The sequence below is a fragment of the Canis aureus genome, chromosome 5 (genome assembly GCF_053574225.1).
Source record: "Canis aureus isolate CA01 chromosome 5, VMU_Caureus_v.1.0, whole genome shotgun sequence".
NCBI lineage: Eukaryota > Metazoa > Chordata > Mammalia > Carnivora > Canidae > Canis > Canis aureus.
The window spans coordinates 35,234,775-35,247,576 of NC_135615.1; the positions used below are offsets into that span (position 1 = coordinate 35,234,775).

General features: G+C 39.7%; 1 protein-coding gene across 17 annotated transcripts in view; it reads right to left on the minus strand.

Annotated features, from left to right (window-relative positions):
* ZMYND11 (zinc finger MYND-type containing 11) overlaps positions 1-12,802 on the minus strand; it is a 128,517-nt gene that overhangs the window by 48,104 nt on the left and 67,611 nt on the right. For 12 of the 17 annotated variants that reach the window (XM_077897388.1, XM_077897379.1, XM_077897393.1 and 9 more), the window contains exon 4: positions 11,436-11,517. The exons of the other annotated variants lie outside the window; for them this stretch is intronic. In XM_077897388.1, the coding sequence (XP_077753514.1) occupies positions 11,436-11,517 (82 nt within the window). The remainder of the gene's footprint in view (positions 1-11,435; positions 11,518-12,802) is intronic. 17 annotated transcript variants of the gene reach the window in all.

A 12,802-nucleotide genomic window follows, 5' to 3' on the forward strand; every position in this document is an offset into this window, starting at 1 on the left:
GTCTCACATGCCTCAGAGAAACTGCACAAGAACGGGCATAGGCACAAGAATGCAATCCAAACAAAGCAGGACTGACATGCAGTGAACAGGACTGGAATCCAGGACAAGAATTATTAAAGAAAAAAAAAAAGACACACAGGGCATAGGTTGTTATAAAGCAAAGACTGTGAGAAATAAAGGAACTATTGACAGGAATACAGAATTATAAGACTTCACTTCTCTCCAGCCACAAAAACGTCCAGGCAGACAAACTAGGTATTCATACAGAAGACCTAATTAACAAGGCAGATCTAGTTAAGTTTATTCTGAAACTCAAAACATACCTTCAACAGGTCCAAGAAAAATTCATTAAAGTTGAGCATAAACCTGGACACAAAAACAAACTCATTTTATTTTATTCACTTGTTTTTTTTTTTAAGATTTTATTTATTTATTCATGAGAGATACAAAGAAAAAGACAGAGACACAGGCAGAAGGAGAAACAGGCTCCATGCAGGGAGCCCGATGTGGGATTCGATCCCAGGACTCCAGGATCACGCCCTGGGCTGAAGGCAGGCACTCAACCACTGAGCCACCCAGGGGTCCCTCACTTGCTTATTTTAGAGAGAGGAAGAGTGTGTGAGCAGGGGAAGGAGCAGAGGGAGAGGGAGGAGGAAAGACCCTCAAGCAGACTCCATCTGTGTTCAGCACAGAGCCCCATGCAGGGCTTGATCCCAGGACTCTGAGATCATGACCTGAGCCGAAACCAAGAGTCAGATGTTTAACTGACTAAGCCACCCAGGTGCCTCCAAAAAAAACAATCTTATTTTTGGAAAACTCATAAACTAGTGAATCAAAAAGGTTATCTAAAAAGTGAAAAGAAAAATCTAAGCACAATGACATAAACGCTAAAGCAGTGCCATTTAAAAAACAACTGAAAACTAATATTAGTCCAAGAGCCTCTAAGGGAAAAACAGACATATCACTAGCTAATCTAATCAACAGTGAAGACACAAAACACAAAAACATAAACTTAGAAATGTCTACAGAGCCACAGCCATATGTAACAAAGAAATTAAAATAATTATAAGCAACTACTTTGTTCATTTATGCACAAAAATAGAAGATAAACACTAATTTTCTAGGAAAATATAAATGACCAAAACTGGACCACAGAAAGAAACAGAATACTTGAAATGGATAATTCCAAAAGAAATTAATAGAGTAAGTTGGCAAAGAGCTTTCTCAGAAAAACACTAGCTAGGGATATATTCACAAGGCAATTTTATCAAACTCCTAAAGGCCAGACAACTCTAATGTGATTTAAACTTTTCTGGCACATAATAAAGAAGGAAAGCAAGGAATCTAGCATAATAATTGGTAACAAATCCCTACCAAGAAAAACACAAAAAAACTAGTGTCCTCTAAGAACACTATAAAAAAATCCTAAATTAAATATTTTAATAGACAAAATAATATCAATCATTAATATAAAACAGATGTTAATATATTAATACATTCAAAAATCAAAGTAATATACCATAACCAAGTGTTTAATTCCAGGATTTCTCCGAAGATTTATTATTATGAAGAAATCTAGAAATAGGATTCAGCCCATTAATAGATCAAAAGGGAGAAATCATGATGATTTCTGTATGTGTTAAAAGGCATTTAGTAAAATTCAACAGCCCACCCCTGACAAAACGGAACGAATCAATACTTCCTTAACCTGATTAGGAATATTCAATGATGTTTTTAACACTTTGCCAAAGGTAATAACCAGCACAGCTGGAATAAAGAAATGGGTGTAAAAGTTAGTAAAGATTTAAAGTGATCATTATTTGCAGATTACATATCCAGAAAACACAAGAAAATCAGATGACATACTATTTTGAATAACCAAATAATGTAATCAATTGTCTGTATACAAAATAATATACTAAAATTAATAGCATTCAAATATACAAGCCAAAAACACCAGAGATTTAACATAAGACCTCGATTATTTATAACAGTATTAAGAAAGACAGTAATACATAGTGGTAAGTAGAAAAAATGACAAGGTCTGTATGAAAAAAATTGTGGCTTGTGACAGACACAAGAGAAAATAAACAGATGGAAAGACATGCCTAATATTTAAATGTAAGACAACAAAATCCAAATTGCCTCTAAGATAATTTAAGTGTCACCACAAAGGGCACAAGTTAACTCTAAAGTTCTGTGTAGAATTAAAAAAGAACTTCTCAAGAAAATTCTTTCAGGGTAGTATAAGATTTTTTTTTAAAGATTTTATTTATTTATTCATAAGAGACAGAGAAAGAGGCAGAGACCCAGGCAGAGGGAGAAGCAGGCTCTCTGCGGGGAGCCCAATATGGGACTCGATCTAGGGACCCCAGGATCATGACCTGAGCCGAAGGCAGATGCTCAACTGCTGAGCCACACAGGCGCTCATAATATCAGATTTTAAAACATTAGAGCCAAAATAATTAAACTTGTACATGAACAGCAGCCCAATGGAATAAACACAAAGTCCAGAAAGAGACCAAAATTCACATTCTGATTATAACCAAAGTGCCATTTCAAATTAGTGGGGGAAAGATCGTTCAAACAACACACGACATTAGGACAAGGGGCTCATTCACTTGAAAAAGAATAAAGATGGAGTCCTACCTTAGTCTGTACCCCTAAGTAAATTTTGAATAGGTCAGATTTAAATAATAAAAGGAAAACCACAAAATTATTAGAAGAAAAATATGGGAGAGCAATCATGGTGTGAGAAAAACCTTCCTAAGATGAAACAAAAGCCACAGTGATTTAAGAAAAGACTGAAAAATTTACATAAAATTTATATATATTTATATAGCAATTTCTATATAGCAGAAAACCAGCATGATAATCAAAGTTAAAATAACAAATGCTGGGATCCCTGGGTGGCTCCGTGGTTTGACGCCTGCCTTTAGCCAGGCCTGATCTGGAGACCCCGATCGAGCCCCCCATCGGGCTCCCTGCCTGGAGCCTGCTTCTCCCTCTGCCTGTGTCTCTGCCTCTCTCTCTGTGTCTCTTATGAATAAATAAAATCTTAAAAAAAAATCACAAATGCTAATCTGGGAAATACATTTGTAACATATGTAGCCAAAAGGTCTAACTTAAATTCTACATATTCTTAATATAGTTTTAAAAATCCTACCTAGTAAGAAAAACCACAAAATGACATTCTGTATCTGTCATATTCACCGGGACAGGGCTTGGCGGAAGGTATGTCACACGTTAACGTGTAAATGAGCGCCACCCCGGGGAGCAAACGTCTATTGAACATAGAAACATGTACACCTTGAAGCCAGCGGTTCCACTTCCAGAAATTCCTCCTATAGATAGACATGTATGAAATAATATATATATACAAGACAGGAAAGCCATCCTAGCATTGTTCACAACAAGACCAGAAAGGATCTGAACATAAGTGTTAGGGGATTGGCTAAATTATAATACAGCTATACCAAGAATTATTATATAATCATCAAAAAAATGAAGCAATGTTATAGATAGTTAAAATAAAATAATAAAATAAAAGTTTTTATGTTTAAAAAGTCAGGGTACACGGGTTAATACCTAACACATATAAAGGACCTACGACTCAATAACCAAGAGAAAAACAATCCAATTAAAAAATGGCAGAACCACCATTTGCTTCAACGTGGATGGAACTGGAGGGTATTATGCTGAGTGAAGTAAGTCAGTTGGAGAAGGACAAACATTATATGTTCTCATTCATTTGGGGAATATAAATAATAGTGAAAGGGAAAATAAGGGAAGGGAGAAGAAATGTGTGGGAAATATGAGAAAGGGAGACAGAACGTAAAGACTGCTAACTCTGGGAAACGAACTAGGGGTGGTAGAAGGGGAGGAGGGCGGGGGGTGGGAGTGAATGGGTGATGGCACTGGGGGTTATTCTGTATGTTAGTAAATTGAACACCAATAAAAAATAAATTTAAAAAAATGGCAGAACTTATGAACACACACTTTCCCGAAGATGACATGAAGATGGCCGGCAGGTAGACTGACAGCAGCTGAACACTGCTGATCATCAGGGTAACACAAATCAAAACCACACACACAAGAATATTATTCAGGCACAGAAAGAAATGAAATCGTGCCTGTTGTGACAACATGGATAACTCTCCAGTGGATCTTTAACTGACATGTGGAATCTTAAACACACATACACACACACACACACACTCACTCTCACACCCCCCAAGCTCACAGACACAGAGAACAGACTGGTGGTTGTGTGTGTGTGAAATGGGTCAAAATGTATCAACTCTAAGCCACAAAATAAAGGTCGTGTGGGAAAATGTACAGCATGGTGTTAACAATACCTTATTGCATATTCAAAAGTTGCCCAGAGAATAGATCTTAAAAGTCCTCATCACAAGAAAAATTTTTTCTGACTATGCAATGTGATGAATATTAACTAGAATTATTGTGGTGATCATAGTACAGTCGACCCTTGAACAACACAAATTGTTAAGAGCATCAACCCCTGGTACAGGCAAAAATCCACATACAACCCTGACTTCCCAAAATTTAAATACTAATAGCTCATTGTTGACCAGAAGCCTAATTGATAACATAAACACTCAGTTAACACATATTCTGCATGTTATATGGACTACATATTATATTCTTATAATAAGCTAGAAAAAAAAGGTTATTAAGAAAAATCATATGAAAAAATACGTTTGCAGTACTATCCCATCTTAAAAAAATACTCGTGTGTAAGTGGACCCCTTGCTGTTCAAGGGTCAGCAGTATATACAGATACTGAATCATTATGTTGAGTGCCTGAAATGAAGATGTTATTTGTAAATTATAACTCAATTTAAAAAAGGGAAAAAGTCGGTAAAAAAAAAAAATAATGGTATAAAATGGTACAGTTTCTCTGTGCATTGATTTTATATCCTGCCACTTTGTCGAATTCCTGTATAAGCTCCAGCAATTCTGGGGTGGAGTCTTTTGGTTTTTCCATTTAGACTATCATGTCATCCACAAAGAGTCAAAGTTTGACTTCTTCTCTGACAATTCAGATGACTTCTATTTCTTTTTGTTGTCTGACTGCCGAGGCTCAGATTTCTAGGACTATGTTGAACAGCACTAGGGAGAGCCGGCATCCCTGTCGTGTTCCTGATCTTAGCTCTCAGTTTTTCCCCACTGAGAATGATTATTCGCCGTGGGCCTTTCATAGGCGGCTTTTATGATATTGAGGTACGTTCCCTCAATCCCTATGATGCAGAGAGTTTTAATCAGGAAAGGACGCTGTATTTTGTCAAATGCCTTTTCTGCATCTACTGAGAGGATCATCTGGCTCTTGTCCTTTCTTTTATTAATGTGGTGTATCACACTGATTTGTGGATGTTGAACCCTGGATAAATCCCACTGAGTCATGGTAAACAATCCTTGGAACGTACTACTGTTGGATCTTATTGGCTAGTATACTGGTGAGAGTTTTTGTATCTGTGTTCATCAGGGATATTGGTAATTCTCCTTTTTTGGTGGGTGGGGTCTTTGAGTTGGGGAATGAGTTTGGAAGTTTTCCTTGTGTTTCTATTTTTTGAAACAGCTTCAGAAAAATAAGTATCAATTCTTCTTTAATGTTTGGTAGAATTCCCTTGGGAAGCCATCCGGCCCTGGCCTCATTTGTTGGGAGATTTCTGATTATGCTTCAATTTCCTTGCTGGTTATGGGTCTTAAGGTTTTCTGTTTCTTCCTATTTCAGTTTTGGTAGTATATATGTTTCTATGAATGCATCCATTTCTTCCAGATTGCCTAATTTGTTGGCATATAGTTGCTCATAACATAGTTCTTATAATTGTATTTCTTCAATATTGGTTGTGATTTTTCCTTTTCATCCATGATTTTATTTATTTGGGTCCTTTCTTTTTTTTTTTTTTTTTTTTATTTGGGTCCTTTCTCTTTTCTTTTTGATAAGTCTAGTCAGGGGTTTATCAATCCTATTAATTCCTTCAAAGAATCAGCTCTTCGTTTCATTGATCGGTTGCATTTCTAAACACTAACAATGAGACAGAAGAAAGAGAAATTAAAGAATCAATCCCAAATAAAATTACATCCAAAACCGTATGATACCTGGGAATAAACCTAACGAAAAACGCAAAGGATCTGCACTCAGAAAACTAAACAACACTCATGAAAGAAACTGAGGAAGACACAAAGAAATGGAAAAACATTCCATGCTCATGGATTTGAAGAACAAATACTGTTAAAATGTCTATGCTACCCAGAGCAATCTATACATTCAATGCAATATCTATCAAAATATCATGTTGTTGTTTTTTTTTCCACAGAGTTGGAACAAATAATCCTAAAATTTTGTATGGAACCAGAAAAGACCCCAAATAAACAAATCTTTAAAAAAAATAAAAATAAAAAAAATAAAGATTTATTTTTGTTTATTTATGATAGACAGAGAGAGAGAGAGAGAGAGGCAGAGACACAGGCAGAGGGAGAAGCAGGCTCCATGCAAGGAGCCCGACACGGGACTCGATCCTGGGACTCCAGGATAATGCCCTGGGCCAAAGGCAGGCGCGAAACCACTGAACCACCCAGGGATCCCCTATATTTGCAAATGTCTTATCAGATAAATGGCTAGTATCCAAAATCCATAAAGAACCTATCAAACTCAACATCCAGAGAACAAATCATCCAATCAAGAAATGGGCAAAAGACATGAACAGACATTTCTCCAAAGAAGACAGACAAGTGGCCAACAAACATATGAAAAACTGCTCAACATCACTCGGCATCAGGGAAACATGAATCACAACCACAAGATACCACCTCATACCAGTCAAAAAGGCTAAAATGAGTAAGTCAAGAAAAAACATGTTGGTGAGTGAGGATATGGAGAAAGCGGAACCCTCTTACACTGCTAGTGGGAACACAAGCCGGTGCAGCCACTCTGGAAAAGAGTATGGAGGGTCCTCGAAAAGTTAAAATAGTGCTACTCAACGACCTAGCAATTGTACTACTCGGTATTTACCCGAAAGATACAGATATAGTGATCTGAAGGGGCACCTGCACCCCAATGTTCATAGCAGCAATGTCCATAACAGCCAAACTGTGGAAGAAGCCAAGATGTCCTTGGACAGATGAATGGATAAAGAAGATGTAGTATATATAGACAATGGAATATTATTCAGCCACCGAAAAGAAAGAAAAGAAAAGAAAAGAAAAGAAAAGAAAAGAAAAGAAAAGGAAAAGAAAAGAGAAAAAAGAAAGAAAAAAAGAAAAGAAAAGAGAAAAAAGAAAAGAGAAAAAAGAAAAAAGAAAAGAAAAGAAAAGAAAAGAAAAGAAAAGAAAAGAAAAGAAAAGAAAAGAAATCTTGCCATTTGCAACAAAGTGGATGGAACTAGAGGGTATTACACTGAGCTAAATGAGTCAATCAGAAAAAGGCAATTATCATATGATCTCACTTATATGTGGAATTTAAGCAACAAACAGGATTGTAGGGTAAGACAGGAAAAAATAAAACAAGATGAAATTAGGAAGACAAACCATATGAGAATCAACTCTAAGAAACAAACTGAGGTGGCTGGAGGGAAGGTTAGGGATGGGGTAACTGGGTGATGGGCATGAGGGAGGGCACATGATATGATGAGCACTGAGTGTTATATACAACTGATGGATCACTGACCTCTACCTCTGAAACCAATAATACATTATATGTTAATTAATCTAATTTAAATTTTTAAAAATATAGAAGATACAGTTTCTCAAAAACATTCTATAACCATGTGTGTGCTTGCACAAGAGTTCTAGAGGTGGATCTAAGAGCCATCGAGAGAGGCCCCTTCTGAGAAGAACCAACCGACTCAGCAAGCAGGCGCAGGGTGAAGACCTCTTTCCACAGTGTCCTCTTCAGGACTTTGTCCCTCTATTATTAGCTGGAGACTGCTGTTCCTTTTCAAAAGGAGCTACCAGGGGATCCCTGGGTGGCTCAGCAGTTTGGCGCCTGCCTTTCGCCCAGGACGTGGAGTCTTGGGATCAAGTCCCACATCGGGCTCCCTGCATGAGGCCTGCTTCTCCCTCTGCCTGTGCCTCTGCCTCTCTTTCTCTCTGTGTCTCTCAAGAATAAATAAATAAAACATTAAAAAAAAAAAAAACTTCAACAAATAAAAAGAAAAACAAAAACAAAATACAAAAGGAGCTACCATCTCCCAACCCTGCAGCCATGTCGGCAAGCTCCTCTCTCCTACAGCCGCTTGCCAGGCTGGGGCAGTCCCCCATTTCCTCTCAAACTCGTCTTGTCTCTTCTTGTTCATTTATTCCTCCATAATAATTTTAAAATTAGTTTGCCAAGATCCATGAAAATGGAAGAAATTTTGTTAATTTGAGAATAAACATCATTACAATACTAAGTCTTTCTTCGGATAAACTTGGTTCATTTATATCTTCTATGTAACAAAGTTTTCTCCCTAAAATTTTTGCACCCTTTCTGTGATTCTCCCTAGGTATTGTGTCTTTTTGTTTCTTTTGAGAAAGGGATTTTATTTTATGTATTATTTTCTGGCTGGTGGTTTCTAGTATATTTGAGAAACCATGCTCACCTCTCACTGGGACCTGTAGCACAACACTGCCAGGTAGGAATGGTGGGTATCCTTGTCTCAGATTTTGCAAAGGAATCTTATAATAGTTCACCATTAACTTGACACTTGCTGAAGGTTACTGGCAGATGTATTTTATCAAACATAAATAAACACAATTACAAGTATGATGCTTGCTACAGGATACTAGTAGCTCCGCCTTATTAGAGAAATTCCTTTTCAGTCCCAGTTCGCGATTTTGTTTTATTTTAACAAGAATGGCATTAAGTCTTACTATTCTTTGATGTACGTTAATCCACTTTTACCATACACTATGCATACAAACAGCTGTAGAACATGCCTACGACACAAGAAGAGTTGTTTTCTCTTTAGCGGCAGCATGCTGGGCTCAAAGAGAAGCAGAGTCAGTTGAAGGCAGTCCTTGCAGGTTGAGGGGGAACACAAGGTGAGAGAGGGCATGGGGCAGACTCAGGAAGCCCCTGCACAGGGACAGGATGACCAGGAGAACACAGGGATGAAGGACAGGTTCTCCCTAGCACACGGAACCACAAGAACTGTGATCGGTGCACAACAGTGCTTCCTCCCAGTAGCATCACAGCCTGGAGACAGAAAGGCTCCAGGGAAGGCCTTGTATTTTCTGAATGAGAAGTTTGGGTTTACGCAATTTAGAATGAAGTTAGTGATTAGTACTAATTTAAAAGCTTCGTCTAGGGGCGCCTATGTAGCTTAGTCGGTTTAAAAAAATAAATAAATCTTTAAAAAATAGTGTCATCCAAAGGCTAAGAATACGCACTCGTCATTTTTTTTTTTAAAGATTTATTTTTATTTATTTATGATAGACATAGAGAGAGAGAGAGAGAGAGGCAGAGACACAGGCAGAGGGAGAATCAGGCTCCATGCTGGGAGCCCCACGTGGGACTCGATCCTGGGACTCCAGGATCACGACCCCGGGCCAATGGCAGGCGCAAAACCGCTGAGCCACCCAGGGATCCCCTGCACTCATCATTTAAACTACTAGTTCAGCATCTGAATCTTTACAGATAGGTACTACTTACTTTCCTCTAAGGAGTTAGACTCACAGGACCTATTTGCTGAACTATCGGCAGCTGCAGCCAGAAAAGGGTAGGAGCAGATGACAAATTATTTTATTATTTTTTAAAGATTTTATTTTGAAAGAGAGTGCATGAGTACAAAGGGGGTGGTGGGGAGCAGAGGGAGAGGGGGAGAAGCACACTCCCTGCCAAGCACGGAGCCGGACGTGGGGCTCAGTCCCTCGACCCTGAGATCATGACCTGAGCCAAAATAAAAAGTCAGATACATAACCAATTGAGCCACCCAGTTGAGGCACCCTGACAAATTATTTTAGATATTGCTTTGCATAAAATTGATACTCAATAACTGTTTCTTGGGGATCCCTGTGTGGCTCAGCAGTTTAGGGCCTGCCTTCAGCCCAGGGCATGATCCTGGGGTCCTGGAATCGAGTCCCACATCGGGCTCCCTGAATGGAGCCTGTTCCTCCCTCTGCCTGTGTCTCTATCTCTCTCTCTGTGTCTCTCATGAATAAATAAATAAAATCTTTAAAAATAAGTAAATAAATACTTCTTGGATATATAAATAAGTAACAGAATTTCAATGTCATCTTTTAAATCTTTTATTTCAAATTAATTCCACACTTGCAGAAGACTTACAAAAACAGTACAGTCCCCATTCCCTTTACCCAGATGTATCTAATGTTAACTTCTTAAATAAAAAGTATAATTATCAAAAGTTATTAATTTTTCCTTTAAAAAGTTATTTTTTAATTGAGACATAATTCACATAGAACATAGTTACAGGTATATGAGATGAGGATGCAGTATTTGTATATGCTGCAAAATAATCCCACAGTAAGTGTGGCTGACACACAGTACTTCTTAGACTCCTAATTAATGCTGCACAATGGGGATCCCTGGGTGGCGCAGCGGTTTGGCGCCTGCCTTTGGCCCGGGGCGCGATCCTGGAGACCCAGGATCGAATCCCACATCGGGCTCCCAGCATGGAGCCTGCTTCTCCCTCTGCCTGTGTCTCTGCCTCTCTGTCTCTCTCTGTGTGACTATCATGAATAAATAAATAAAATCTTTAAAAAAAAAAAAAATGCTGCACAATGTAGCCCACTGGACTTTATACCACAGACTTTATTCAGGCTTTCCAGGTTTTCCACTATTCTTTTCCCATACCATAGGCCAGATTCAGGATGTCTCAATATAGGATTTTATGAGTGTAGAAAGCATCCAGAAATGAAAGATGTTATCATAAAAAGAAGTTTTAAGAAGGAGGAACAATGGGTAATGACAAGCTCTGCCCCACATTAGGGTAGTTTATCAGGGGGAGGGACAATACTGAGGGGGCACTCAATCTTACTACTTCTGTCGGTACCGACAACTTATTAACAATGCAGCTGGACAGAAACATTAAACAAAAGATCAAAACATCTAGACATAGGTCCAAGTACACAAAAATCTCAGTACTGAAAGACAAGCATTAGAAAAGAAGGAAAAATGTAATAATATTTCCCAAGTGACTGTAGAACAAGCCAATGGCAGTCTGGATAAATATAATCCAGATGTGCATCACAAATTTTAAGTCAGATATTTAAATATAATGCAAAAGAAGGAGTTGGAACTGTTTTTTCAGTATTAGGGGCTAAGTATGAACTAAAACAATGGAAGAAACAAGGGAAAAGAGCTTTAAATACATAAAATTAAGATCGCAAAATCTAAGAGTAAGAAAACTCAAACAGGAAACAATGGATTAGCAAAACGACAGGGCCCATACGAGGGAAGGGTTAATACGTACCTACCAACATGGCTGGAGGGTTCCTCTTGCGCGTGTGGTCCACGCAGCACATCCAAAACAGAAGACCTCTGGTTAACGTTCACTGTGATACAATCACCAGGGAGTCGGCAACATCAACTGACACAAGCTCATAAAGCAATACCTGAACGTGAACAAGCCCTACTCCTTAAATCACTGTTTTAAGACAACAGTGATTCTCACAGTGTTCCAGGCCAACGTGCGCCAGGCAAGCTTAAGATCGTCCACAGGCCCGAGTCAAGCACGTGCAGAGTCTACGTAGGTGACCTTCAAGATAATAAAGGGTCCCAGCCCACGGCTCCCTTCCTCGGCCCGTCAGGCAGCTTTATCCCATGAGAAAAACACGTATGTTAATATGCAGGTTGAGGTCACGCCAGGCCTCCCGCTGTCGTACACACTGCCGACCCGTCACAGGGGCCCATCTTCAACCAATCAGGAGGCAGTGCTAGCCAACGGTTTGAGACGCACGGACGGTGGCCCACCTGGTGTAAGTCATGAAACAGTAAATGTCTAGTATTTAAATTCAATTTCTCTGGACTTCCTCAGTAAGTTTTAATTCTCCCCCATCCTCCCCTGTACTCTGCCCCCAAGTCTTGGCTAGGATACTGCTCCCCGCTGCTGCTCAGCACGCTCCTCGACGCAGCTCTCCAAGTCCCAAGACAATACCTGCACAGTTAAGCGGTAAACTGCCACTGCTGATTTAACACGGTCACAAAAGAGATCTCACAAGTGCTCATTTCCTAAAAGTGATTATCTACCTTCAATCCTTTTAACGATGATTCAATCTCTTTAACTGTAACACGCTGTTGGAAACACACATCCCGGGAGATGACACACTAGCGCAAACAGTATGGATACAACCCACCACCAAGGCACGGACGTTGTCTCTGTCCACAACACACCACACCGAACGCCTCCCACCATCGAGGAATCTGGAGGTCTTCATCTGGATGAAGGTGTAGACCTGTTCCACGTGAGCGCAGGCCAGGCTGGGAAAGTGAGTCCTGCCTCCTGGTCCCATGACCTAATGTCTGCCAGCCGCCCGTGCTCGGGCTCAGGCCCCAAAGAGACCCACGTGAGAAATCAGCACGAGGACACGAGATCAAAGCTGACCTGCACATGGGCCCAATCTCTGAGTGTAGAAGCCATGGGAGCCGCAGGAGAAGGGTCAGAATCTCCGACCACGTCGGAAGTGGGGAACTCCTCAGTCACCAACATCACCAAGCACATCTGGCCAGCACCTGGGGCCATTAGCACCTGACTGGCGGACGCCGGGCCCCGGAGCCCGCATCCCCCCTAGCATCCCCCCTCGCAGACCCCCCGCATCCCCCCTAGCATCCTCCCATGCA